The 26,104-nt window shown below is 53.3% G+C and overlaps 9 protein-coding genes across 9 annotated transcripts; 3 read left to right on the top strand and 6 right to left on the bottom strand.

Moving 5' to 3' along the window:
• Positions 1-543: 543 nt before the first annotated feature.
• Positions 544-6,635, top strand: LOC125990476 (myosin-6). Its single transcript, XM_049757730.2, has 2 exons — positions 544-6,353; positions 6,446-6,635. Exon 1 carries the CDS (start codon positions 545-547, stop codon positions 6,344-6,346), a length of 5,802 nt encoding a protein of 1,933 aa, XP_049613687.1. The 5' UTR covers position 544; the 3' UTR covers positions 6,347-6,353; positions 6,446-6,635.
• Positions 6,636-6,711: 76 nt separating this feature from the next.
• On the bottom strand, positions 6,712-7,695 carry LOC125990517 (complement C1q tumor necrosis factor-related protein 3). The gene is made up of 3 exons (XM_049757800.2): positions 7,356-7,695; positions 7,147-7,284; positions 6,712-7,045 (listed from the first exon to the last, which is right to left on the bottom strand). The coding sequence occupies exons 1-3, from the start codon at positions 7,522-7,524 to the stop codon at positions 6,774-6,776; spliced, it is 579 nt and encodes a 192-aa protein (XP_049613757.1). The 5' UTR covers positions 7,525-7,695; the 3' UTR covers positions 6,712-6,773.
• Positions 7,696-8,240: 545 nt separating this feature from the next.
• Positions 8,241-9,263, bottom strand: LOC125990519 (complement C1q tumor necrosis factor-related protein 3-like). Its single transcript, XM_049757803.2, has 3 exons — positions 8,932-9,263; positions 8,687-8,827; positions 8,241-8,592 (listed from the first exon to the last, which is right to left on the bottom strand). The coding sequence occupies exons 1-3, from the start codon at positions 8,993-8,995 to the stop codon at positions 8,318-8,320; spliced, it is 480 nt and encodes a 159-aa protein (XP_049613760.1). The 5' UTR covers positions 8,996-9,263; the 3' UTR covers positions 8,241-8,317.
• A 143-nt stretch (positions 9,264-9,406) lies between these two features.
• zbtb1 (zinc finger and BTB domain containing 1) lies at positions 9,407-12,670 on the bottom strand. The gene is made up of 3 exons (XM_049757759.1): positions 12,468-12,670; positions 11,280-11,798; positions 9,407-11,210 (listed from the first exon to the last, which is right to left on the bottom strand). The coding sequence occupies exons 2-3, from the start codon at positions 11,792-11,794 to the stop codon at positions 9,875-9,877; spliced, it is 1,851 nt and encodes a 616-aa protein (XP_049613716.1). The 5' UTR covers positions 11,795-11,798; positions 12,468-12,670; the 3' UTR covers positions 9,407-9,874.
• Positions 12,671-12,675: 5 nt separating this feature from the next.
• On the top strand, positions 12,676-14,870 carry zbtb25 (zinc finger and BTB domain containing 25). Its single transcript, XM_049757765.2, has 3 exons — positions 12,676-13,112; positions 13,258-13,479; positions 13,710-14,870. Exons 2-3 carry the CDS (start codon positions 13,265-13,267, stop codon positions 14,761-14,763), a joined length of 1,269 nt encoding a protein of 422 aa, XP_049613722.1. The 5' UTR covers positions 12,676-13,112; positions 13,258-13,264; the 3' UTR covers positions 14,764-14,870.
• Positions 14,867-17,174, bottom strand: LOC125990503 (C-1-tetrahydrofolate synthase, cytoplasmic). The gene is made up of 11 exons (XM_049757776.1): positions 17,123-17,174; positions 16,713-16,806; positions 16,562-16,640; positions 16,428-16,487; positions 16,158-16,211; positions 15,957-16,093; positions 15,686-15,786; positions 15,451-15,587; positions 15,278-15,389; positions 15,037-15,164; positions 14,867-14,970 (listed from the first exon to the last, which is right to left on the bottom strand). Exons 1-11 carry the CDS (start codon positions 17,154-17,156, stop codon positions 14,923-14,925), a joined length of 984 nt encoding a protein of 327 aa, XP_049613733.1. The 5' UTR covers positions 17,157-17,174; the 3' UTR covers positions 14,867-14,922.
• An 83-nt stretch (positions 17,175-17,257) lies between these two features.
• On the bottom strand, positions 17,258-21,009 carry cep43 (centrosomal protein 43). The gene is made up of 13 exons (XM_049757780.1): positions 20,849-21,009; positions 20,375-20,428; positions 20,232-20,286; positions 20,077-20,165; positions 19,859-19,999; positions 19,744-19,779; positions 19,511-19,662; positions 19,347-19,438; positions 19,204-19,269; positions 19,063-19,102; positions 18,898-18,985; positions 18,707-18,829; positions 17,258-17,758 (listed from the first exon to the last, which is right to left on the bottom strand). The coding sequence occupies exons 1-12, from the start codon at positions 20,930-20,932 to the stop codon at positions 18,752-18,754; spliced, it is 975 nt and encodes a 324-aa protein (XP_049613737.1). The 5' UTR covers positions 20,933-21,009; the 3' UTR covers positions 17,258-17,758; positions 18,707-18,751.
• Positions 21,010-21,089: 80 nt separating this feature from the next.
• Positions 21,090-22,658, top strand: naa20 (N-alpha-acetyltransferase 20, NatB catalytic subunit). Its single transcript, XM_049757802.1, has 6 exons — positions 21,090-21,223; positions 21,572-21,596; positions 21,722-21,812; positions 21,937-22,072; positions 22,141-22,286; positions 22,369-22,658. The coding sequence occupies exons 1-6, from the start codon at positions 21,171-21,173 to the stop codon at positions 22,452-22,454; spliced, it is 537 nt and encodes a 178-aa protein (XP_049613759.1). The 5' UTR covers positions 21,090-21,170; the 3' UTR covers positions 22,455-22,658.
• Positions 22,533-26,095, bottom strand: crnkl1 (crooked neck pre-mRNA splicing factor 1). The gene is made up of 14 exons (XM_049757753.1): positions 25,907-26,095; positions 25,630-25,782; positions 25,455-25,546; positions 25,178-25,336; positions 24,943-25,109; positions 24,675-24,853; positions 24,387-24,557; positions 24,121-24,312; positions 23,958-24,017; positions 23,811-23,891; positions 23,514-23,753; positions 23,350-23,451; positions 23,034-23,282; positions 22,533-22,959 (listed from the first exon to the last, which is right to left on the bottom strand). Exons 1-14 carry the CDS (start codon positions 25,952-25,954, stop codon positions 22,627-22,629), a joined length of 2,226 nt encoding a protein of 741 aa, XP_049613710.1. The 5' UTR covers positions 25,955-26,095; the 3' UTR covers positions 22,533-22,626.
• Between the last annotated feature and the right edge of the window lie 9 nt (positions 26,096-26,104).

Genomic DNA, 26,104 nt, shown 5'->3' with positions numbered 1-26,104 from the left:
AAGTCACCTTGGCCTGTCCTCGCAGTGGAAAATAAAACAATAAGCGGTTCAGTTAATGGATGGGTGCAATAGCCACCCTGATCTACAGTTATAAGTCTTATTATTCTCACACAAACACACTTTTAAAAGTTTTCTAAGATAAAAAGAGACAGCAAGTAAAACTGATAACACGTCTCACGTTCTCAGTCCAACACACACGCAAACAATCAGACGGATACAAGCTAGTTTTCATATTTGCGACAAAATCACTTCCATTTTATTTCTTTGTTTGTTTCCATCACAATAAGTGCATTGGCTGTCCGGTTCTAAAAGAAGCAGCGTGATGACTGAATGGCGACTTTGATAAGCGGCGTTTGAGCTCTTCCTAATATGGCCTCCTGACAACTCAAGGTCACCGCTGTGACCTTTCCGCATCTCCTCAGACAGATTTAGCATCCCCCTTTTCTGTATTTTCCTGCCTCATCTCCTTGTTTGGTGTGGCGGGTGCCTTTAAAAGCTCGTCCTTCTCGTCCCCGGCGTCACACTACCTTTCTTCCTATTCAAAATGTCCGACGCAGTGATGGCCGAGTTCGGGAAGGCGGCTCCGTACCTCAGGAAGTCAGAGAAGGAGCGTCTGGAAGCTCAGACCAGACCGTTTGACATCAAGACACAATGTTTTGTGGTGGATGACAAGGTGGAGTACATGAAGGGACAAATCCAGAGCAAAGACGGCGGCACGGTCACGGTGAAGAAGGAGGACGGGAACACGGTGAGCGTGAAGGAAGCCGACGTGCACCCGCAGAATCCACCCAAATTCGACAAGATCGAAGACATGGCCATGTTCACTTTTCTCCACGAGCCGGCCGTGTTGTTCAATCTGAAGGAGCGCTACGCCGCCTGGATGATCTACACCTACTCGGGCCTCTTCTGCGTCACCGTCAACCCGTACAAGTGGCTTCCCGTCTACGACGCCGAGGTGGTGGCGGCCTACAGAGGGAAGAAGAGGACCGAAGCTCCTCCTCACATCTTCTCCATCTCCGACAACGCTTACCAGTACATGCTGACCGACAGGGAGAACCAGTCGGTCCTCATCACCGGAGAATCCGGGGCGGGCAAGACCGTCAACACCAAGAGGGTCATCCAGTACTTTGCCAGCATCGCCGCCGTGGGTGGGGCGGGCAAAAAGGACCCCAGTAAGGGGACGCTGGAGGACCAGATCATCCAAGCGAATCCAGCTCTTGAAGCTTTCGGCAACGCCAAAACCTTGAGGAACGACAACTCGTCCCGCTTTGGCAAGTTCATCCGGATCCATTTCGGGAACAGCGGAAAGCTGTCGTCGGCGGATATCGAGACGTACCTGCTGGAGAAGTCCCGGGTCACCTTTCAGCTCAAGGCTGAAAGGAACTACCACATCTTCTACCAGATCCTGTCCAATCAGAAGCCGGACTTGCTGGACCTGCTGCTCATCACCAACAACCCGTACGACTACAGCTACATCTCGCAGGGAGAGGTGACGGTGGCCTCCATCAACGACTCAGAGGAGCTGATGGCCACCGACAGCGCCTTCGACGTGCTGGGTTTCACCCCGGAGGAGAAGATGGGCGTCTACAAGCTGACGGGCGCTATCATGCACTACGGGAACCTGAAGTTCAAGCAGAAGCAGCGGGAGGAGCAAGCCGAGCCCGACGGGACCGAGGCGGCGGACAAGTCGGCTTACCTGATGGGCCTCAACTCGGCCGACCTCATCAAAGGCTTGTGCCACCCCAGAGTCAAGGTCGGCAACGAGTACGTGACCAAAGGCCAGAGCGTGGACCAGGTCTACTACTCCATGGGCGCCTTGGCCAAGTCTGTGTATGAGAAGATGTTCAATTGGATGGTGGTCAGGATCAATCAGTCCCTGGACACCAAGCAGCACCGGCAGTACTTCATCGGCGTGCTGGACATTGCCGGCTTTGAAATCTTTGACTACAACACCTTTGAGCAATTGTGCATCAACTTCACCAACGAGAAACTGCAACAGTTTTTCAACCATCACATGTTTGTTCTGGAGCAAGAGGAGTACAAGAAGGAAGGCATCGACTGGGAGTTCATCGACTTCGGCATGGACCTGCAGGCTTGTATCGATCTGATCGAGAAGCCGCTGGGGATCATGTCCATCCTGGAAGAAGAATGCATGTTCCCCAAAGCCAGCGACCAGACCTTCAAGTCCAAGCTCTACGACAACCATCTGGGCAAGAACAAAATGTTCGAGAAGCCCCGAGCCGCCAAGGGAAAAGCAGAGGCTCATTTCGCCCTGGTCCATTACGCCGGCACCGTGGACTACAACATCACCAACTGGCTGGTGAAGAACAAAGACCCTCTCAACGAAACCGTGGTGGGTCTCTACCAGAAGTCCTCGCTCAAGCTTCTCAGCGTGTTATTTTCCAGTTACTCGGGCACCGACGGCAGCGACAAAAGCGGCAAAGGAGTCAAGAAGAAGGGCTCGTCCTTCCAGACCGTCTCGGCCCTCCACCGAGAGAACCTCAACAAGCTGATGACCAACCTGAAGACCACGCATCCCCACTTTGTCCGCTGCTTGATTCCAAACGAGCGCAAGACTCCAGGAGTCATGGACAACTGTCTGGTCATGCACCAGCTGCGTTGCAACGGCGTTCTAGAAGGTATTCGAATTTGCAGGAAGGGCTTTCCAAACCGGGTCCTCTACGGAGACTTCAAACAGAGGTACAGGATCCTCAACGCCTCCGCCATCCCCGAGGGTCAGTTCATGGACTGCAAGAAGAGCGCCGAGAAGCTGCTCTCGTCGCTGGACATCGACCACACGCAGTACAAATTTGGCCACACCAAGGTGTTCTTCAAAGCCGGCCTGCTCGGCACGCTGGAGGAGATGCGAGACGAGCAGCTCTCGCGGATCATCACCAGGATCCAGGCCAACGCTCGCGCTCTGCTCATGAGGGCCCAGTTCGCCAAGCTGGTGGAGCGCAGAGACGCCCTCATGGTCATCCAGTGGAATCTCCGCTCGTTCCTGAGCGTGAAGAACTGGCCCTGGATGAAGCTCTTCTTCAAGATCAAGCCCCTGCTGAAGAGCGCAGAGTCCGAGAAGGAGATGGCCAACATGAAGGACGAGTTCAACAAGCTGAAGGAAGCCCTGGAGAAATCCGAAGTGCGTCGGAAGGAGCTGGAGGAGAAGATAGTCAGTCTCCTTCAAGAGAAGAACGATTTGACTCTGCAAATTCAATCAGAGCAAGACACGCTCACCGACGCCGAGGAACGATGCGAGCAGCTCATCAAGAGCAAGATTCAACAGGAGGCAAAGCTCAAGGAGCTCAACGAGAGGCTGGAGGACGAAGAGGAACTGAACGCCGACCTCACGGCCAAGAAACGCAAGTTGGAAGACGAGTGCTCCGAGTTGAAGAAAGATATAGACAACCTTGAGCTGACTTTGGCCAAAGTTGAGAAAGAGAAACACGCCACGGAGAACAAAGTCAGAAACCTGAGCGAGGAGATGGCCTCGCAGGATGAGAACATCCTCAAGCTGACCAAAGAGAAGAAAGCGCTGCAGGAGGCTCACCAGCAAGTACTGGATGATCTCCAGAGTGAGGAGGACAAAGCCAACACCCTCAACAAATGCAAAGTCAAGCTGGAGCAGCAGGTGGATGACCTGGAAGGCTCCTTGGAACAGGAGAAGAAGTTGCGCATGGAGCTGGAGCGCTCCAAGAGGAAGTTGGAGGGAGACGTCAAGCTGACTCACGAGAGCTTGATGGACTTGGAAAACGACAAGCAGCAACTGGAGGAGAAGCTGAAGAAGAAAGACTTTGAGGCAGCTCAGATCACTGGCAAATTGGACGACGAGCAGGTCGCCTCGGGTCAGCTCCAGAAGAAGCTGAAGGAAAACCAGGCCAGGATCGAGGAACTGGAGGAGGAGCTGGACGCCGAGCGTGCGGCACGAGCCAAAGTGGAGAAGCAACGCTCCGACCTTTCCCGTGAGCTGGAGGACATCAGCGAACGTCTGGAGGAGGCGGGCGGAGCCTCGTCGGCGCAGGTGGAGCTCAACAAGAGGAGGGACGCCGAATTCCAGAAGCTGCGTCGGGAGCTGGAGGAGTCCACCCTCCAGCACGAGGCCACCGCCGCCGCGCTGAGGAAGAAGCACGCCGACAGCGTGGCCCAACTGGGCGAGCAAATCGACAACCTCCAGCGGGTCAAGCAGAAGCTGGAGAAGGAAAAAAGCGAGTTGAAGCTCGAGCTGGACGACGTAGCTTCCAGCATGGAGAGCATGGCCAAGAACAAATCCAACGTGGAGAAGATCTGCCGAAGCACCGAGGACACCATGAGCGAGTACAAGAGCAAGTACGAGGAGGCCCAGCGCTCCGTCAATGAGTTGAGTACCCAGAGGGCCAAGCTGCTGGCCGAGAATGGCGAGTTTGGTCGGCAGATGGAGGAGAAGGACTGCTTGATCTCGCAGCTCACCAGAGGAAAGAACTCGTACAACCAGCAAGTGGAAGACCTCCGCAGACAACTGGAAGAGGAAGTCAAGGCCAAGAACGCGCTGGCCCACGCCGTGCAGTCGGCCCGTCACGACTGCGATCTGCTCCGAGAGCAGTTCGAAGAGGAGCAGGAAGCCAAGGCGGAGCTGCAGAGGGCCCTCTCCAAGTCCAACAGCGAGGTCTCGGCGTGGAGGAACAAGTACGAAACCGACGCCATCCAGAGAACCGAGGAGCTGGAGGAAGCTAAGAAGAAGCTGGTCCAGAGACTGCAGGAGGCCGAGGAGGCCATCGAAGCGGCAAATGCCAAATGTTCCTCGCTGGAGAAGACCAAGCACCGTCTCCAAAATGAGATTGAAGACCTGATGCTGGACCTGGAGAGGTCCAATGCGGCTTCCGCCAGCCTGGATAAGAAACAACGAGCTTTTGATAAAGTCCTGGCGGAGTGGAAGCAAAAGTTTGAGGAGAGCCAGTGTGAGCTGGAAGCCTCCCAGAAGGAGGCACGGAGCCTCAGCACCGAACTCTTCAAACTGAAGAATTCTTACGAGGAGTGCCTGGACCACCTGGAAACCGTCAAGAGAGAGAACAAGAACCTGCAGGAGGAGATCTCGGACCTTAGCGACCAGCTCGGGGAAGGTGGCAGAAGTGCTTGTGAACTTGAGAAGATGAGGAAACAGCTAGAGCAAGAAAAGGCGGAGCTACAGTCTGCGCTAGAAGAAGCCGAAGGTTCTCTGGAGCACGAGGAGAGCAAAATCCTACGAGCGCAACTCGAGTTCAACCAAGTGAAGGCCGACATGGAACGGAAAGTGTCCGAGAAAGACGAGGAGATGGAACAGGCCAAGCGAAACTACCAACGCACGGTGGACTCGCTCCAGTCCTCTCTGGAGTCCGAGACCAGGAGCCGCAACGAAGCCCTGAGAGTGAAAAAGAAGATGGAGGGGGACCTCAACGAGATGGAGATCCAGCTGAGCCAAGCCAACAGGCAAGCGGCCGACGCCCAGAAACAACTCAAGAACCTGCAGGTCTTCTTGAAGGACACTCAGTTGCAACTGGATGACGTCCAGCACGGGAACGATGACCTGAAGGAGAACATCGCCGTCCTGGAACGTCGAAACAATTTGATCCAGGCTGAGCTGGAAGAGGTGAGGGCCGCGCTGGAGCAGACGGACAGAAGCCGCAAGCTGGCCGAGCAGGAGCTGACCGACTCCACCGAGCGCATGCAGCTCCTGCACTCTCAGAACACCAGCCTGATCAACCAGAAGAAGAAGCACGAGGCCGACCTCCTCCACCTGCACAACGAAATAGAGGAGTTGGTCCAAGAGAGTCGCAACGCCGAGGAAAAGGCAAAGAAAGCCATCACGGACGCGGCCATGATGGCTGAGGAGCTGAAGAAGGAGCAGGACACCAGCGCGCATCTGGAGCGCATGAAGAAGAACATGGAACAGACCATCAAAGACCTGCAGCACCGCCTGGACGAGGCCGAGCAGATTGCCATGAAAGGTGGCAAGAAGCAACTCCAGAAAATGGAGCTTCGCATCAAAGACCTGGAGAACGAGCTGGAAGCGGAGCAGCGCAGAGGAATCGAGTCCATCAAAGGCGTCCGCAAGTACGAACGCCGCATCAAAGAACTCACTTATCAGACCGAAGAAGACCGCAAGAACGTCGCTCGACTCCAGGACTTGGTGGACAAACTGCAGGTGAAAGTCAAATCCTACAAGCGCGCCGCCGAGGAGGCCGAGGAAGCGGCTAACGGCAACGTGGCCAAAATACGCAAGCTGCAACACGAGCTGGAAGAAGCGCAGGAGAGGGCCGACGTGGCCGAGACCCAAGTCAACAAGCTGAGGGCCAAGACCAGAGACGGGGGCGCCAAGAAGAACCTGGACGACTGACGCACAAGTAAGCCGACGGGCCATCAAATCAGGATGCTAAAGCTAGCACGCTAAAAACATGTGAGCAGTATTGATTTTTTTTTTTTTTTTTTTTGACAGGCTTGTCTTTGAGGTGACCAGCACCAAGCTGTAGAATGCCAGAGTCCCGCCGCCACCCACGAAGAACGTGATTCTTAGGATTAGCAGTCTTTGCACCCCAAGCCAACAGGTGGCGCCCAAGAGTCTATCACTTGGCTGTTTCACAATAAAAGTCACTCAAGTTTAAATAAATGCATGTGTTTGCACAGCTTCCTGCCTGCTTGTTCTCTTCAAAATAAGAGTTGGCAACTAGTGACATCATCGCCATGACAACACAAACCACAAAATTGTTTGATGCATCTGAATAGACTTTTTTTTATTTGTGTGATTCTGTGAGCCGCCGCGGCGTTCACATGCTTTTGATAAGGAAGCCGCTGAAGGTTGTCAGTCGGCTCTGGTCAAAAATGCTCTTGTCGGCCCACAAGGTGACCCAGACTTTGTCTCCCTGCTCCAGTTTCAGCGGCATCCCGTTGGTGGCGCTACTGAAGGTACCCTGCGTGTCGTAGATGGCGAACATGTTGACGCCGTTCTTTATCACGGCCGCGTTCAAGGCCCCTGAGTTGCCCACGTTGCCATTGAACATGAAGAAGTAGAGCCCTTTGACCGGGGCCGTGAAGATCCCTGTTGGGGGTCACGTCCTTGTTAGCACGACTGTTAGCATCATAACAATGGCTTCTTTCGCAGAACCAGGTTAGCTGCAGCCAGACGAGATGGCGTCCTACCTGTGTTGGAGTCGTAGCCGTCCCCGATGTTGTGGATGACTCGCTTGAAAATCAGGGTGGTCTCCGTATTGAAGGGGCCCAGGTGGGTCCAGTCCGACGTGGTGACCAGCGCCGCCGCAAAGGACACCGGCGCCTTGGCTATACACACACAGAACAAGGATGAGCTTCAGGGTCTCCAGGAACATTGGGAATGTGCCTCATCAACTGACCTGCTTCGGCCGCGTCCCTCTCGAGCTTGTCCACGCGCGCCGCCAGCCGCTGCAGGGGGGTGTTGTCGGATTCAAATGTGACACGCTCGTCGCCAACGAACAACTGAGCCTGAAGGCTGCTGACAGCGCACACAATTAGCAACACGGTGGTCAAGCAAGAACACGCCATGGCGAAGATGATCTCAGATGAGGCTTCTCGGCTTCAACTCGACGCTTTTTGACTGAAGTGAACCCGTGCTCTCTCTTCAAAGTTTATTCAACTGGACAACGTGGACTTTGCGTGCAAATATTTGCACACAAACACAACTAGCACACACCAACATCATAATATGGCATAAATATGACCGTTAAAGGAGTCACGTGACACAAATTTTAGAGAGCTTTTGGCCATGCTCAAATGCTAATTAACTATGTGACGTCATAACGTGAAGAGCGCTCAACCCCGAACCACACAAAACACACGCCCAGTTTGCGTCTGTTCTGATATTTTTCTGCATGAAATAAATAATCAAATGTTTCCACGTACCTTCTGCAAAGTGCTCAAGGACTCGTCTGTTGTTTGGAGCATTAAATGAGGTTTTTTTTTCCTACGTAATTTTAACACGTCCTGCCTCGTGACTGCAATTGAGAACAGCGGAGGAGTTTTAATGAAGCGGTGTCGTACTTCCGGTTTAGAAAAATAGCCAACAAAATCATTCATATTTTATACATTGTGCCAATGGTGACCTATAAATACATAGAATTGTCCGTGGAAAGTTGAAAATAAAAAGTGCTGCTGACTGAAATTCTCAGTTCTCTTGATGTGTTTTGTTTGTTATTAAATGGCAACTTAGCAAGACATATTTATGAACACCACACACGCACAAGAAGACAACCTGATAATCGTCAATTTTTTTCAATTTCATTTTATTTTAATTTTTGTCCTTGTCTTGAAGACGACCTCCCGCAAACCTCGGGCGAGGTTAAGGGAGGGGACTGATGAGGAAGCCACTGAAGGTGCTGAGGCGGCTCTGGTCAAAGAGCCTCTGGTTGGCCCACAAGGTGACCCAGAGCTTGTCGCCCACGTCCAGTTGCAGCGCCATGCTGTTGGTGGCGCTGCTGAACTTGTTTTGATTGTCATAGATGGCGAACTGGTTGACGCCGTCCTTCATCACCGCTGCGTTCAGGCCGCCCTCTGATCCGGAGGCGCCAGTGAAAGTGACGAAGTAGAGACCCTTAACCGGGGCGGTGAAGATGCCTGCGTAAGGAAGACCACCGCATTGTTAGCGCCCTCTTGTGGTGACCGACCGCAAAAACGACTGGGGAGTGTTTTTGTTTTTTTGTCGTCCTACCCGTGTTGGAATCATAGCCGTCGCCCACGTTGGTGACCACCCTCTTGAACACCAGAGTGGTGTCCGTGTTGAAAGGGCCGTGGTCACCCGCCGCCTGGTCGTCGGTCTTCAGCGCCACCGAGAATGCCACCTGTTGCCCATCTGCGCCCAAAAAAACCCCCTCAGACTACTAGTGATCTTAAACTGTAGGTTTTAGATCAAAAAGCTCAAAGGACTTTCCAGATGTGAAAAGTGGTCCAACTCACATTGAGCCCAAAGCCCAGCCGGGCCGCACAGCAGCAACGCAGCAATCACCAACTGGTAAGCCATCTTCGGATGAACCGGCGTCCGGATCGCTGGCCTCACTTATAGCCCCGCAGACACGACCTTTGGCATTTACACTCTGTGACCGACAGCTGTCTGACAAATATTTATCGAGTTGACCAGACATTATACATGAATTTTGTCTCGTGGGTTCCAGTTATGGTGTGGGTAAATTGAACCCTCACCAGGGTTCATCCAAAATTTACCCTGCTGCCCCTACGCCAGTCACCTCATTTGGAATTAGGAATGGGCAAAGTTTTTCATTTTTGGTTCGATTCTGAACTTTGGTTGCAAACACGAGATAGGAAAATTCAAATTTGTTCAAATCCTCGTCAGCGTTACATGAGCATGAGTTGGAATAGAACCCGGCCATTTCGTCATCTTCAAAGTCGATGAAGTTTGGTGAAGAAATCAGACTTGTGTAAGGTGTGCAGTTGTTTATTCAAAGTGTGTAGCTGAGAAAGAACACAAAGACCCTCGACGGAGACCCTCGGGGTTCCGTTCGGGTCCAGAAGCACAACACAACTCGAGTCTGTCCACTTGACGAGTTTCCCTGAAGAATCGCCACTTTCAAGTCCACCAGGAATCCCGTTTTGTCCGACGTCTCGACCGCGCCCCCAAAAGACGATCGGGCGCGTGATGAGGGCAGGGTTCAAAGTGCAGGAGGGGAAAAAACATCAAATAAAACCCAACTGCGGGATTTTAGGGCTGTGCCAGCGGAGCCAGACTTTTTCCACTGGGGAAGACGTGTACGTGCGAGTCTGCACACGAGTATGCATGCGCACATTCCCACATGCCTGAAGCCGCTTCGCAAGCCAACGCTAAGCTAAATTAGCGTTTTGCTCCTGGCGCTTTTCAGGGTCAGCCAACAAGCGGTCGCTCGGTCTACAGCCTCTTGGTGTGCTGGAGGTTGTAGTGCGTGCGCATGTCCTTGCGGAGGCGGAACTTGTCGCCGCACACGCCGCACACGTAGAGGTGCACGTCCATGTGTTCCTCCAGCTGCTCGCCGCCCGGGAAGATCTGGAAGCACACCTGGCAGATGGTCTCGCCGGCCGCTAGGTGTGAGATCATGTGGCGCACGTGGTCGTGCTTGAGGAAGGTGCCCTGCTCGCACACGGGGCACACGTAGCGCGCCACGCCCCGGTGCATGTCCGTGTGCAGGCGCAGCTGGCGCTCGCGCAGGAAGCGCTTGCCGCACGTCTGGCAGGTGAACTGCTTCTCCTTGGTGTGCACCGTGTAGTGCTCGCGCAGGTGGCAGCGCTGGAAGAAGCCTTTGCCGCAGATGGCGCAGAAGTGCTTGCGCCGGTGGTCGGGGCCGCCGCCGCCACCGGCGCCCGGCCGAAAGGGCTCGGCCTCGTGGGGGCAGGAGAGGGCGTGCTCCAGCGCCAGGCTCTCGCTCTGGAAGGGCAAACCGCAGTGAGGGCAGGCCAGGTCGGCGCCGGGGGGCTCGTCCGCCTCATCTGACTCGCCGCATCGCTCGGCGTGCTCCTGGAGTTGCCGGCCTTTGATCAGCACTTGGCCGCAGCGTCCGCAGGCGCAGATGTGGCCCAGGTGGCTGGACAGGTAGTGCGCCGACCTGTCGTCCTCGTTCAGTGGCGCCCCGCACAACTCGCACGGGGCGCCGTCCGTACTCTCCTCTTTCACTGCAAAAAAGTCAGGCGACGCGGCCGACGAGTCGCTTCCCGACATGGCGCTGGAGCACCGCTCGCTCGCTTTCTCCACGCCGGAGACGCCGGGCGCCGCTTCGCCATCCTCCGCGGCGCCGCCGCCCGCCTCCCGGTCCTCGGGGGGCGGGTCTTCCCCGGGTTCCGTCTTGATGGAAACCCGGTGGGCGGATCCGTCCCCACCGCTCGGCCCCGCCGCGACCGACCGCAGGTCGCCGAGCACCCGACGCTCTTCGGCGCTGTCTGAAGCGGAGCTCTCGGCCTTGGGGGAGTCGGCGTTGCCGTCCGGGCTGCGGGCGGGCGCAAAGGTCTTGCGGTTGGTGCAGGTGAGGATGTGCTCGATCAGCAGCTTCTCGCAGCTGAAGACGAAGCCGCAGTCGTCGCAGGTGAAGGTGCGGCCGAAGCGAGGGCGTTCCCTCAGGGCCGAGCTCCTTCCTCCGCTCCGCTTCCTCAGGTCGCACGGTTGCTCCGACGCATGTCCCGCGTCCGCACTCGGGAGGACGGCGGCCCTCGGCGCTTCCTCGGTTGCGGGCGGCACCCCCAGGTACCTGCCGAGGCTGTTAAAGTTCACAAAAGCAAAAGGTTCATTAAGGAATTCAAAATAAAAATGAGTCTCATGGGGCTACCTGGCAGAGCCGCTGACGCTATTGGTGTCGTCGGCAGAATCTCGAGCAGCGGCCGACCTCTGCCGTTCGTACATGCGAACCCCGAACAACATCTTTCCGCCGGCAGCGGCCGCCGTCGAGCACTCGGACGAGGACGGCATCAGGTTGGAGGCGCCGCCGATGTCACGCAGGTCGTCCAGCGAGTCGGGAATGTAGTACATCTGCAGGTAGACCATGGACGCTTTGAGGTCGTCGAAGTCAAAGGAGCCTGCCGCGATGCGTCCCAGGTACATGAGCTGCAGGATCAGGTCGAAGCACTCGGCACTGATCTGCATGTTACTGAGGTCCAGGCGCGCCGCCCCCTGCTGGTCGCGGATGAACATCATACGGAAATAGGAGCTGCAGGCCGCCAGCACGGCCTTGTGCGCCCGGAAGTAGATGTCGCCGATGGCGATGAGGCAGTCGCATAGAAAGCCCCACTCGCGCTGGTTGTTCAGCTGCTGGAGGACGTGATCGCTGTGGCTCGGCCGAGCCATCGCCCTGCGGGACGCCACACACATCATTAATGTGATCTACAAACATTGAAACCTAACTCTTTCTGAGAGGCGAAGTAAAAGAAATAAACACTTGAGATGACGTAAGGCCCCACTTCCAGCCCCTGTAATAATAAAAATAAAATGAACACTTGAGGTGACGTCATCAATTCGGACTTTTATCTTGATAAAACTGTTCATAATTTCCAGCTCCTGTTCCGGTGAACAGGGGTTAGGGCCATTTGATGGGGGAATGAAAGGAAGGAGAGCAGCACGCCCCCTCGCGGCCCGATAATGAAGCTACAAGCTAACAAGCTACTAAGCGTCTACAACACCGGAAGTCTTTGCGACTACGCCTCCAAACTAAAAGCATATGACTAAAAATGATGGGGAGAAATCCGGCTTGGAAAACTTGAACATATCACACAGAACGACAGAATGGCCAGTGTTTTTGTGGCGCCACCTAGCGGCTGCGAGCAGACAGACGAAGTCACTTGAACCGGCCTATATACGCTTGACTTTGGAAGGCAAACAGGGAAAAAAAAGAGTCTGGCGGCGCGTTTGCTTGGGACGCAAACGGCAACGTCTCCCGCAAACCGCTCCGCCACCCCCGCAACGAGCACGCAAAACAACCCCCTCCGCCCCACCTCCTGCAGGCAGCGCAACACCGACTCACCGCAAGTCGCCGAGGCCGACAGAGAAGCTCTAAGGTCGGCTGAAGATGGGCGGAGGCTCCGCGGTAAATCGACCCGTCCTCTGCGGAGTAAAGTTGCGAGTCGGGGCAGAAGAAGAAGAAGGAAAGAAAGAAAAAGGAGAAGCGTTTCGTCCTCCTCCTTCTTGTTCTTCAACTAGTGCTGGATGCAACTTCCGCACAAACCGCCTGTAGATCACGAGGAACAAAATAAAAGACTTCCAGTTGCAGGGGGGCTCCTTCAAAATAAAGTTGCAAGAGCGAGCTATTGGCAACGCGCTCAGTCAAACTGGAAAGCTAATCAGCGATATAAAGCTCATTGCTTTTGTATATTGGCATTTGTTTATTGAATATTGTGCATATTTATTTAATCCCAATCAATACTTCATGTGTCCACAATGCCTACCAACGCTGACGTCATGTCTTCCAAGCGAAATGCAGGTTCCAACGAAGTCCATTCAAAAGGCTTTTTTTTTTTCTATGTAATTCACAATTGCAGTACAAGGTGCTGTTTTTGGGGGGGCGCTCAAGTGACGGTTCTCGTCCTCTCGCGAGACGTGACGCAGCTTGGCGCACAAACAATCATCTTCACCTTCATCGCCATCCTCGCTCGCTCGGATCCTTTCGGCGGTAAGGCATCAATTAATCGATCCCTTAATGAACGTACACGTATTGACGCAGCCCTCGGGTCATTGCGCGTAGCCAAGGTGCGCGCGCGACTCGCGCGTTTTCCTGACAAAAGGTGTGTGTGCGGTATGCAAATGTATGCTCGCAGGTCCGCGATGGAGGCGACGTCGGCGTCTGCGTGTGCGGCGGCGTGTGCGTCGGCGACGTCCGCTCACAGTCTGCTGCTGCTGCAGCAGCTCAACGTGCAGCGCGAGTTCGGTTTCTTGTGCGACTGCACGGTCGCCATCGGCAATGTCTATTTCAAAGCTCACCGCGCCGTCCTCGCTGCCTTCTCAAACTATTTCAAGATGATCTTCATCCACCAGACCAGGTCGGTCGCACGCACGCGCACGCACGCACCTGCAGCCTCCCCCCAGTCACTACAGTAGTGTCTTGAGATACGAGTTGAATTCGTATCGTCACCACGCCCCTTTCTGAAAGGTTTTCCCAATTTTTCAGAAACAGTATTGTATGCCGTTAGCTTTGGTACAAGCATCACTTTTGCATGACAGTTGATGACCAACCTTTTTTTTTTACATGATTCTCATGTGTGCATATCAGCGAGTGCATCAAGATCCAGCCCACCGACATCCAGCCCGATGTGTTTAGCTACCTGCTGCACGTGATGTACACCGGGGCGTGCCCCAAGCAGGCCGTGGAGCCCGCCCGTTTGGAGGAAGGCATCAAATTCCTCCACGCCCACCAGCTGTGTCGCAAGAGTGGCGACGGGCCTGCCGGCGGCACCAGCGCGGACGCCGCCACCGGCTCTGCCGCCGATGCCGTGCGCATGTCCAACCTGTACGGCATTCAGATCTCTTCCCAGCTGGCCGGCAAGGAGGGCCCCGCAGCCGCCGTCCAGCCGGGGGGGCGGGGAGCCCGCGCCCACTCGCATCCGTCGCTCGCCGTGGGATCGGAAGGAGAGCGGTCGGATGGCCACGGGTCTTCGCCGCAGGACGACTTCGACGTCTCGGCCACCGTCAAGCAGGAGCGTCCCGATGAGGAGGGAGTGGGGCCGGGGTCGCCGCCTCGGGATGGCGCAGCGTCCAAAGATCGCCTGCCGCCGGCACTGGCGTGTCCCCGCTGCGGCCATCGCTGCCCGTCGCCCGAGCGGCTGCGCCAGCACCTGTTCAGCCACGCCCTTCACCCCGCCCTCTTCACGGAGGGGCTGACGTACGAAAGCGGGGGCGGCAGTGGCGGCCCGGATGACGACGGCGTTGACGCTGGTCGCCTGGAGGAGGCATTGCGCCAGAGTCAGGCGCTCGCCGCGCAGTTGGCGGCGGAGCTTCGCCGGAGCCGTGAGGGGGCGGGACTAAGCGCCGCCCCCGCCACCCACTCGCGCAAGCGCAAGATGGCGTGCGCCGTGTGCGGCGTGCGTTTCTCACACAAGAGTCAGCTTCAGGAGCACATGTACGCGCACACGGCGAAGCCACCCAGACTGCATCGCCACAGTCAGCTCTTCCACAGCTCCGCCCACTTCTGCCCTGACGGGGGCGGGGCTTCAGCCAATGACACCCTCCTGGAAGTGGGCAGGGATGCTCAGGACAACGGAAGCTCCGCCTACTCGCTCGACTCGGAAATCTCGCAGGAGAGCGGCGACGGCGGGCGTTGCGAGTGACGCCTGCTTGGTCATGTGACTGGACGTCCCGCTGAGACTTTTGTTGATAGACACTTCTCGTTTTGTCCTCTCTGTGGTTTTTAAAGTAAAAGCTCTGCTCAAACACGCTTTGCGATTCTTTATTTTGAAAGAGGAGGACTATTTAGAGCGTAACGAGAGTTAAACAGCGGCGCTGGTGAGGACGCGCTGAGCGCTGAGCACCGTGTTCTATGGCAAAACAAAAAAACGCCGTCAGCGTTTGCACGGTACGCCAGCTAGCACTTGCAGTCCTACCTGCATCAACATGGCCACCGTCATGGGCCCCACTCCTCCCGGAACGGGCGTGATGAATCCAGCTCTTTGATAGGCTGAGGCGAAATGCACGTCGCCCACCACGCGCTTGCCGCTCGGCTTGCTGGCGTCTGCCATCGCCACCCGAGAAAAGACACAATTTCCATAAATGGGCCCGCTCGTTCATCTTCATGACATTTATTTGTACAGAAATGTTACAATCAAATGAAATGATCACGCTCACCCGCCACGTGATTGATCCCGCAGTCGATGAGCACGCAGCCCTCCTTCAGCCAATCGCCTTGCACCATCTCCGCTCGCCCCGCCCCCACCACCACGATGTCCGCCCTGCCCACCTGAAGACGGCAAACATCATCCTCCAGCTTCATGGTGATGACATCATGTGGTGTTGCTCACGTGTTTGGCAATGTCATGCGTCTTTGAGTGACAGGTGGTAACAGTGGCGTGGTTCCACAAGAGTAGGTCGTGCATGGGCGCGCCCACAATCTTACTGCGGCCGATCACCACGGCATGTTTGCCAGCCACGCTTACACCTGGGGGGGGGAAAAAAATAAAAAAATTCCCACAGACATCCTCACGACATCACATATTGATTCCTCAGCCAATTCCTCAAACAAAATGTGTATGTGACCTGTCTGTCTGATGAGTTCCATGCAACCGTTGGGGGTGCACGGAATGTAACAGTTGTTCAGGTCCCCGCGAGATAGCTTGCCTGCGTTGATGCAACTCAGACTACACACACATATCAGTTAAAGGGTGACGATGATGGTCACACTGGCAGGAATTTTCTCTTTTGGGGCTGTAGGGGGAGCATATTTGAGATGGGGACAGTGCCCCCCTGCAGCCCCCCCTCTAGCTCCGCCAGTGCATGGTGATGAATAATACATTCTATCAATTCTGACCCGTCCACGTCTTTGAGCGGCGATACGGCGTTGGTGACCAGCTCTACGTCCATGTGGTTGATGGAATCCAGAGGAAGCTGCACGATGAGGCCGTGTACAGACGCGTCCTCATTGACGGACGCGATGGTCCGCAGCACCTGCGGGCAATGTGACCTCAGCGAATCCGCTCAGGTCGTCGAGTCTTTCCAACTACAGACCCACCTCGTCCTGTGTCACTGTGTTGGGCAACCTCACATGCGCTGCTTCAATGCCCACCTGAAGAGGGTAAAAAAAAGACAAAAATAAACTGCTGGCCCTTCAGTGGGAACTTGAAGCAACCTTTACTCACACAAACTGTCGAATCATCACTGACAAGATTGCAAAATATAAGCGGTCACTTTTTTCTCTTCAGTTCAAACCCCTGCCACTAGATGGCGCCAGTAAACTGCTCTTGCATTGTCAGGCGGTGTCGCAAAAGTGCCTTAAATTCACCTCAGCTGCAGCTTTCATCTTGCTGCTGATGTACAAGTTGGAATCTTCTCTGTTTCCCACCTAAAGGCAAGCAGACGCCACATGGTGAGGTCACGTGATGACATCACATAACGGAGGCGGGGCTTGAGAGTGACCTGTAAAACCAGTAGACTTGGGATGACCTTGGACATCTTCATCTTGTCCACCTCCTTCTTCAGACGCTCCCTCACCAGCCTGAGGACATGATGCACACGGGCTGAAACCAACTGAGATCAATATCACCAGACATGCTGAGTTGAAACCTACTTGGCCGTTTGGTTTCCAGAGATGATGGTTGCTATGGAGCGTCGGCCTCCATAGCAACATGACAAAGTCAGGTGGCGCAACAGAGCCAACATGACTGACAGGAGGAAGACATGTTATGACCATTCGCGACTCCATAATTGCACTTTATCAGCGCTATGAATGTTCTGAACTCCTCATTACTCCAGTGTCATTATGCCAATGTTTCTTCTTGCGCGAGTCAACAGCGCCCCTATTGGTAGCAACCAATAAATGCACGGTATCTTGAGAAGCATTGCCTTAAGTCGCAGGTCAACGAGCCAATTGCACGCAAGCAATCAATTTCTACATAATCAATTCCAAGTACAATTGTGGGCTGACAATTATTGATTGCAAACGTGAGCGAAGACAGCAAAGGCAACGTGGCGTCTTACCTGAGAGACCACTGCAACTCCACTGTGTAATCATTGACCAGTGTGTGTTTGTGTACAAAAGGTCAGGAAGTCAAAAAAAAAAATTGGCAACCGAGGAGCATTTCACTTACTGGCGGCAAATTAAAAAGATGTGAAACTATGAATAATTGCAGCGTTTATTTTCTGTGTTGTAAACATGTCACAACTTCAAATCAACCCTAAGCCTTATTTACAGACTTTATATCCACACGTAGACAAACATGATACACATTTGCAACATTTCATTTTGGTTTCACTTGAAAATGATGACAAAATAAACAATTATTTTAGTTAAAAAGAGGAACAAAAAAAAAGGGAAAACAATCCCGACCACATGGTCCTTCTCTGATTGGATAAGAGCCCCGTGGGAAGTCCCGCCCCTCCACCACTTGACAGTACATGACCTTTGACCTACCTGTACACACCCCAGACTAGAATGGGGTCAGGCGACATTCTTCAAACACCAAGCGAGTCACCGTGACATACACGTAGGCACGCACGAGGGCTGGGTAGCGTGTTGAAAGGCAGCCGCCATGGTTATCCCTGATAAGCAGCCGCTGGCTGCAATGTGGGCAAGGCACTTCCTGTCACTTGTCGTCTGCCTCCGACGGGAAGTCCCTTCAACCAAAAGACAAACAAAATGTGACAACAGGAAGCGACGTTATGTTGAGACATGAGGTCAAACAGCCAACAGTGACCATTCGTGAGGGAACGGCAATGAATGCAAAGGGACTGGTCGCCAGCCAATGTCAAGGCAGAGACAGACAGAGCATTGACGCCAATGAGTAAATTGGAGTTTTTGCAAACGGATGTCAAGTGGAAGTGAAGAAGCCACAAGTAACAAGTTAAGCAGGACGGTCCAGTTGGGAGCAGTTGCGCCGCCCGACCGTCCGGCGCGACCGGTCGCACCAGCTCGCTTCCCGACGGGCATATAAAAGGAGAGGCTAGACGCCAGAGGAGCGGTCGCCTCTTCGGGTCCCGCCTGCCGTCCGCCTGGCTCCAGTGGTTCTTGACATTTCAACAGTGGTCAGGCGCTTTTGTGAAATGTTTAGGACCACTTGAGCCGGATGGGAGCTTGTCGACGTGCGAGGAGCGCCGGACGGGCCTTCGTCTTTTCGTCCCGAGATTTGGATTTGTAACTTTGGGTTTTGGTGAGTGTCGTATGCTCCGTTAAAGCATGAAAAAGATTTGAGAGGATGAAAATGACATGATGTGGAATTTTTCCAATTGGAAATATTTATTTGGGCAAATCAAAGTTATTCACCTTTAGCGCTAGAAATTTTCGTGCTCACTTATTAAACAAATGTTTTTATGCAATCTAAGTCAACTTTTGTTTTTGTATTTATCTAATGCACTGTACTGCATCTTACCGAAATGTTCCGTGTTTTCCTAGTTCCAAAATAAAAGTTTGTTTTCAGCACTCGTCCGTGGGCCTTTTATTTCGATGACACAGAAAGTAGTTTTACAATCATCTTAGGCTCCGCCCCTTCCGCAGTGAAGGAGAGCAGTCTCTTGTGTAAAGTGATGTGACAAAAGAGGAAAGAGAAAGAAAAAAAGTTGTCTCACTCAAAGTGCAGGGGGAAGAACGGGAATCGGCGTAGGGCGCCAACGTCAGGACACTTCCTCCATGTAGTCCACACCCACGCTAACGCTGGGCTGGGAGATGCTCACGTCCACCGTGTCCTCCAGCTGGACACACGTATACGCATTTGTAGACACAGTGCGACACACACGGAGCGACTTTCTGCGGCACGGACCTTGTCGCTGTGGTCGGGCCCCTCGATGGAGATTTCCTCGATCTCGCGGCTGCTGCTCAGCTCGCTCTTGTACAAGTCGGAGCGGTGGCTGGAAGGATACCGCATCGTTGACGGTTAGCAACAAAGACGACATTGTTGACGGAGGCCGCGGGAAGTCCGGCGTACCTGTTGAAGTCGTCGTCGTACTCAATGTCGTCGTCTTCGTCTGCGGGAACACAAAACGGCGTCACGAGCAAACGTTAGCCCGAACGATGGCAACGACAATCTCAACAGGAATCATAATAGTCGCCTTGATTTGTAACGTACCTAAATGGATCGAGCCGCTCTGCTTCGTTCCGCTGGGGAGCTTGGCCGACGCTTTCCCTCTCGACGCTGGCATGAGAAGAATTGCGACACATGCAGACAATAAAGCGAAACGAAAACACGGCAAAAAGTCCCCCCCCCCCCACCTGTCTCGCTGTGGCTCTTTTCCGATGCGCTTCCTCCTCCTCCCGATGTCGGCGGCGCTGGACTTTGTTGGCTATCGCGAACCACCACGTGGCTACAACATCAACATCACGTCAATTCCTCCTTGTCGGCAAAACCTCCAAATGTCAGATCGTGCGGTCCTTACGAGCCGTATGTCTTTTGAGGCCGAGGCAGCGGGTCATCAAAAAAGGAGTCGTCGTCGTCCTGCGGTTCCAAATCTGCGAGCAGCTCCAGCGGTGACACCTTCTCGGGAAGACGCGCCGGCTGTGCGAGCTCCGCGGTGGCCGGCGCAGAGTCCTACACGCACGCATGCACAAGTTAGAAACCATGTTTGAGGTTTTTGATTGGACATGATGGTGTGATATGAAGGGCGGGAACCTTGTTGACAGCGATGCTGTTCTCCTCCGACGCCACCTGAAAGAGCAAAGTGCATTCGTTGGACGCCGAGAGACAAAAGAGAAGATGCTCGACTGTTTGTGTGTGCTAAATAGACCTCAGCGGCCATGATGGACTCGGACTTGCGTTGTCTGCGTCGAACGAGCTCCAGCAGCACGGGCGAGTTAGCATTAAGCTCCGCCTCCGAAATGCCCAGCTCATCGCAGAGCAGCTGCCGATTTTCCAGGCCGCTCGGATGCTAATGACAAAGACAAGAAGGTCAGCGGCAAAAGCGACATGGCATCATGTCAAAGCAGTGAAGTGACGCTATCTTACCGTGTTTATCTCTGGCTGGAACACAGACAGGCTGAAGTCCAGGTGAAAAACCCGCATGAAGTCCACAATGAGACTGGCCACCAGACGACCTGCAGAAAAATGCAGCGGAATCAGGATCCTTATTGTGGAGTCCTGAGACCAGATGTGAGACAGACCTTCTTTGGTGCTGAGACATTTCTTCAGGTTCTCATTGACTAGTGGCGTCTTGTTCTGAAGACATAAGAGAAGCAAAGCGTGAAGAAAGGCGAGGATGACACAATATGGCCGCTTAAGCAGCCTCGTGGATGTCAGTTACCACCTCCAGTCGGTCCTGCTCCTCCAAAGCCAGAAACACGGCAGCCCTCATCTCCGCCTGCAGCAACACAAACAACAAACTCATTCAGACATCTTCGGAATGCAGTCTTCATGTGATCTTCATTTTTTTTGGGCACACCTCTCGAGTGAGGTCTTACATTTTCTGTTGCTTTAATTACATAAACTCTATCAACTACACATGTCCATTTACTGCCTGAATTTATTCCTTACAATGCATTTGAACAATTCATGGATTCTCAGGTCTTAATATGTTTTTACTATTTATATCGTATTTAGGGTATCTAATTTCCTTACTTTCTCATGTAATTCAATAAAATACAAACAAAAGTGTGCTTGAATGAGTGAAGTTGCCACTACTTGGTCGCTCATCTATTGGCTGTTTTCCACTTTAGCCTAGCGTGCTAGCAACCGGCGTGAAGCCGAGTAAGACGTGAGCAGAGAAGGAACGTTTGCTGACCTTGAGCTTGTTTAGAACTCCATTGTTCTCCAAATTTTGGATAAGTAAATCCCTCAATTCGATATCATCATCTGTGGCAGACATCTTGTGCTCTCATCCAGGCCAGCTGTTAGCAACTTAGCCACTGCCTACGTCCTTGTGCGCTCCCAAGACGTCATCAGTCACGGCCCGAGAAGGCACAGAATACCCGGATGTTTCCAAATGGCTCCACCTTTTTAACTGACGTCATCGCGTGATGACGAAATGAGCTGTAGGTTGCACTGTTGCCCTCCAACCAACAGCGGGCGCTGCTTGGATTATTCCTACATTAAAGGACGCCAACATGACGACGCTACGGCCGTTCAACTGCGACGATTTGTTTAAATTCAACAATATGTAAGCGCTAAGTCTTCGACATCTTAACATATGTCTCGTGATGTTTCTCGTGTGTGCATGATCTTATACTTTGTATGCGTGGGAACGTTAGCAGCATGCAACTGCTGTCATGTGTATGCGCCATGTTCTAAAATCACTAAATTCCTTTCACAATAAGGCTTATTTTGTGCTCACAACATTTATTTATTGTTTTTTATTTTCTAAGTCGGTCAACTCATGCAGAATAGATCCAGATACCAAGAAGAATGATCTATATGTTATCATTTGCCTTGTTTAGTTGTCACCGATGTGAAAATAATGCACATAGTGCACAGTGAATGAAACTAAACTATATCTCTGATTCCACAGCAATTTGGACCCTTTGACAGAAACTGTATCCTTCGAGGGTTTGTCAATTTACAACTGTTGCAATTTAGAAAGTAGATGTTTTGTCAGCACTTATGATGTGGTGCAAATGCAAAAATCACTGTCACCATTTTCTTTGAGCTTTCACATCAGTATGGGATCCCGTTCTACCTGCAGTATTTGGCTCACTGGCCCGAGTACTTTATTGTTGCCGAGGCCCCCGGAGGCGAACTGATGGGATACAGTAAGTTGGTCGCCAATGACCCTGCACCACTTATCATTTTAGAATTTTTGGAATAGCGGACTGACTGAGTTTGCAAATGATGCAAAGTCTCATGCTTGTTGTCATTGTGTGTGCACCTACGCAGTCATGGGGAAGGCGGAGGGCTCGGTGGCTCGAGAGGAGTGGCACGGCCACGTCACCGCGCTGTCCGTGGCGCCAGAGTTCCGGCGGTTAGGATTGGCCGCCAAACTCATGGACATGCTGGAGGAGATCTCGGAAAGGTTCCATTTTGCTTTCACCTACAACTCTTATGACAGAACAATTTCGGATTTAGTACAATTTCCCTCAGGAAGGGCGGCTTCTTCGTGGACTTGTTTGTCCGCGTGTCCAACCAGGTAGCGGTCAGCATGTACAAGCGTCTGGGCTACAGCGTCTACAGGACCGTCATTGAGTACTACTCGGCCAGCAACGGCGAGCCTGACGAGGACGCCTACGGTCAGATGGTCGTCTTCATCTTCTTCGTTACGATGTTAGCAATCTTGTGACATTGTTTGTGCGCTTCTCTCCCCCCGCACAGACATGAGGAAAGCGCTGTCTCGAGACACGGAGAAGAAGTCCATCATCCCGCTGCCACATCCTGTCAGGCCTGAGGACATTGAATAACCATGCTTGTGGCTCGCTGGCGGACACCATGATTAAAAGCGGCTTTTTTTATCGAATGCCAGGGAGCCACAGAGCAAAAAAGCTTGAAATCGTCTTTAATTGCTGTACATTCTCAATAAACTATTGTAAAAAAAATGTGAGGTTATCAAACAACAGTAGGAGGAAAAAATACTTAATCTTGCTGCTCATCGCTTGTCTTCTCCTTTTTGTCACCATCCTTCTCTTTGTCCCCCTCCTCCTCTTCGCTACTGCTACTACTGTCGTCTCTGTCGTCAAAGGCGTTCTCCTCTTGTGTAACTTTGCTAGCCTCGCTGTTCTCCGAGGCGGAAGTCTCCTCGTTCCTCAAAGCCTTTTCCCGAAGGTTCTGGTCGTCGTCGTCGTCAGCCGTTTGCTGCTGCTGCTGCTTCTTCCACATCTTGGCCATGGCCAGCAGTTTGAGGTTAGGCTGGTTGGCGGCGTCTTCGGGGAAAATGTAGTCGTAGTACTCTTCCCAGCCCGCGTCCGACTGCCGGAGCAAACGCAACACGTCAACATCGAGAAGAAATGCAAAGCTGGCAAAAGTGTGGCAAGACGGCGTACCCCGTCTTGGGCGGTGAGCTTCCTCCTCTTCTTGACCTTCTCGGGCAGCAGCTTGGCAACGCGCTCCATGTCGCTGTCGGAACCGAACTCGGCCTCAAAGTTTTTCCAGGCCTCGAGCAGCGTGAGTCGCTCCTCCTTCTCCTCGCAGTTCCTCAAGCCCTTGTTGGCCTCCTCGAAGATTTGCCGGCACCTGCGTGCCCGCTCGTCGCCTTCCAGCGACAGCTCGAACTTGGCGTAGCTGATCCAAACCTGAGCCGGCGACGGCGAGTCAAAGTCCGTCCACGAAAAACCGACATGGAAAGTGACGGCGGCTCACCTTGACGTGCTGGGTACGCTGCAGCAGCCTTTTGTAAAGGTTCCTCGTGTTCCCAAACTCCTCCTGCTCGATCTCAAAGTCGATGTAGGACTTCCACAAAACCTGAAGGACATCAGGCCGGTTGTAGGATTTTGTTTTTTTTAATGCTTGCGATGGTTCAGTACCTCAGGCATGTCCAACCGCGGCTGGCCGATGGCAAGCTCGAAGATGGCGCGGGCCCGGTCCACGTCACCCAGGATGGTCTCCAGCTCTGCAAACTTGATCCAGGTGGTGCAGTTCTCCGGCGTGAACTCCAGGTATTTCTCGTACAGCTTCCGGCAGCGGTCGAACTCGCGCAGCTGAAGCTCCAGCTCGATATAGCCCTTCAGCAGTTTGTTCTTCGGACATTTGCCGATGGCCGTGCCCTGTCGAGTCCCAAAGTTACCACGACGATGCGATGCTAGATCACGTACGAGTCTTACCATGACCTTCCTGGCGGCCTGCAGGTTCTTTTGTCTGACCTCAAACTGACCGTAGAGCAGCCAGATCTTTGCGAATGTGAACTGAGACACACGAGACGGTCGTTAAGTCAACATAATCCGTTTCATCCTCGTCGTTCGACCGTTTACCTTTTTGTGAGGGATCAGATCCAAACAGGCTTGGTACACCTGCCTTGTCCTCTCCTCGTCCTGTCGGAAAACAAACGGAGCATCCCAATGGTTACAATTAGTGCCCGGCGGATTCATCGGCCATCTTTTTATTTGACTGACAGGATCTCCGCTCGGAACTCACCATGACCTCCAGTTCTTCGTAGAGGGCGTAGTTGATCCACAAGTAGATGTAGCGCCTCCAGTGGCGCTTTTCCTGGATGGGCGGCACGTTGGCGATGGCGCGCTCGTAAACCTCTCGCACCGTGTCGGGGTCGGCGTCGCTCTCCACCAGCCGCAGATAATCGAACCAGGCGTCGTAGTTGTGCGGGTTGGCCTGCGCCCGACAGATGCGCCCAAGTGAGAGCGAGCCGTCCGAGCAGCCAAATTGGAGCCGCCGCCGCCGCTTACCTTGACTTCCTCCTCGTACTGGAACCTTCTTTTGCTGACGATGACGTCCTCGATGCCCCGCCGGTCTCCGAATTTCTTCTCAAACATGGTGTAGTTCTTGAAGAGCTCCTGGGCCTGATGCTTGGGGATTCGGTCCAAGGCGTACTTGTAGATCACGCGCACACGCTCAAACTGGACGGGGACAAACATCAGGAACACTCGGTGTCAGTCCAGGCAAAAGTTTTTTTGCGACCACACAGCTGCAGCGAGTCGAAATACAAAAAATGTGTAAAAACAGGGGTAACCGACCTCCTTCTGGGTCTCCTCAAACTTGGCGAAGGCAACAAAGAGGTGCTCATCCACGTGCTCCTCGCCAAAGAACTCCACGGCGCGCTCGTACACCTTTCTGCTGTGAGCGATGTAGCCATGCTTCTCTTCAAAGCGAGCGTACTTGATCCAGTTCTTCACCTCGGGGTGAACCATGACGAGTGCGCATCAGTTAAGGATTGTTTGTTTGTTTTTACCCCCGGCAGGCCACATTAAATTGTTCAGCGGGATGTCAGCATGAGAAGGATATATCGCTCGTAGATGCTGCGGGCTTTGTCCACCTCTTTGTAGCGCAGCTCAAAGTTGATGAAGGAGTGCCAGGCCTGCTCCTCTGGCTCCCACTCCATCCAGCGCTCAAAGGCCTGCCTGCAGCCCGCCACGTTGCCCAGCATCTCCTCCATGTAGGTGTACTTGTACCTGCCGGTCAGCAAGGTCACGATTAAAAATGTCGCCCATCGGGGGGCAGCTTTTGCTTTTAAGTTTACCAGAACTGGTTGACGCGGGGGAGGATGGTGATGGCTCGATCCCAGATGTTGCGCGCGTGGTTCACCTGCCGACTCTTCATCTCCATCTCGGCGTACTTCAGCCACAGGGTCACGTTGCGGTGGTCCACGTCGAGCGCCCGCTCGTAAATGGAGCGAGCCCTAAAAGTGAGTGCAGGGTGGAGAAAGTCAATGACAGGTCGGGCTGTCCTTTCACCACAACATAGGCTAACAGAAAAGTTCTTCATCTTAAGCGAAGAACATTTTTGGGGTCAACTACCTCTGGACCTCCGTCAGGCTTTCCTCCCATTGTGCGTATTTGATCCAGTTACTGATGACAGTACGGTTCTTTCGAATGTTGTCCTCAAATGCCTGCAAAGAAAGCAAACTCTCAAGAGTTGTTGGGAAAAACGAAGAAAAGATTTTGGAGTCACGTCGTGTGTGTGGCTGCACACCTTCCTCTTCCTTAGCTTGTAGTCGTTGAGCTCTTCCTTGTCTGTTATCTTTTGTTTCGGCGGCGGAGGGAGAAGTTCCAATTCTCGTTCTTTAGCTTCCCTGAGGAGCTGCTCGGCGGTGATCTGAACCTCCGCCGGAGCTTTGTTCTTCACCTGAAACACAAAAACATTTAATACCCATCTCGTGGATGTATGCCACGAGCTGCTTGTTATCGTTAGCATTAGCATTAGCTCAGAACGCAGTCGTGCTCCTTCTTTTGTCTGCCTTTTATTTTACCTTTGCCACCTTCGGTATTCGCTGCTTGCCAGCCGCCGTGGAAGCCATTTTGCCAAGCAAAGGTTTAGGGAACTAGTCGATTATATTCTCAAAATTACCCCCCAAAAGTCAATAAAAAGTCAGAGAAGCACTGAAACGTTTTGGAGGGCTCGCGCGAGTCACCATGACAGTTTCCCAGAATGCATTGCGACTTCCGCT

Source organism: Syngnathus scovelli, chromosome 20, assembly GCF_024217435.2.
Source record: "Syngnathus scovelli strain Florida chromosome 20, RoL_Ssco_1.2, whole genome shotgun sequence".
Lineage (NCBI taxonomy): Eukaryota > Metazoa > Chordata > Actinopteri > Syngnathiformes > Syngnathidae > Syngnathus > Syngnathus scovelli.
Note: the sequence above shows the minus strand (reverse complement) of the source record. Positions and strands in the feature narration are given on the sequence as shown.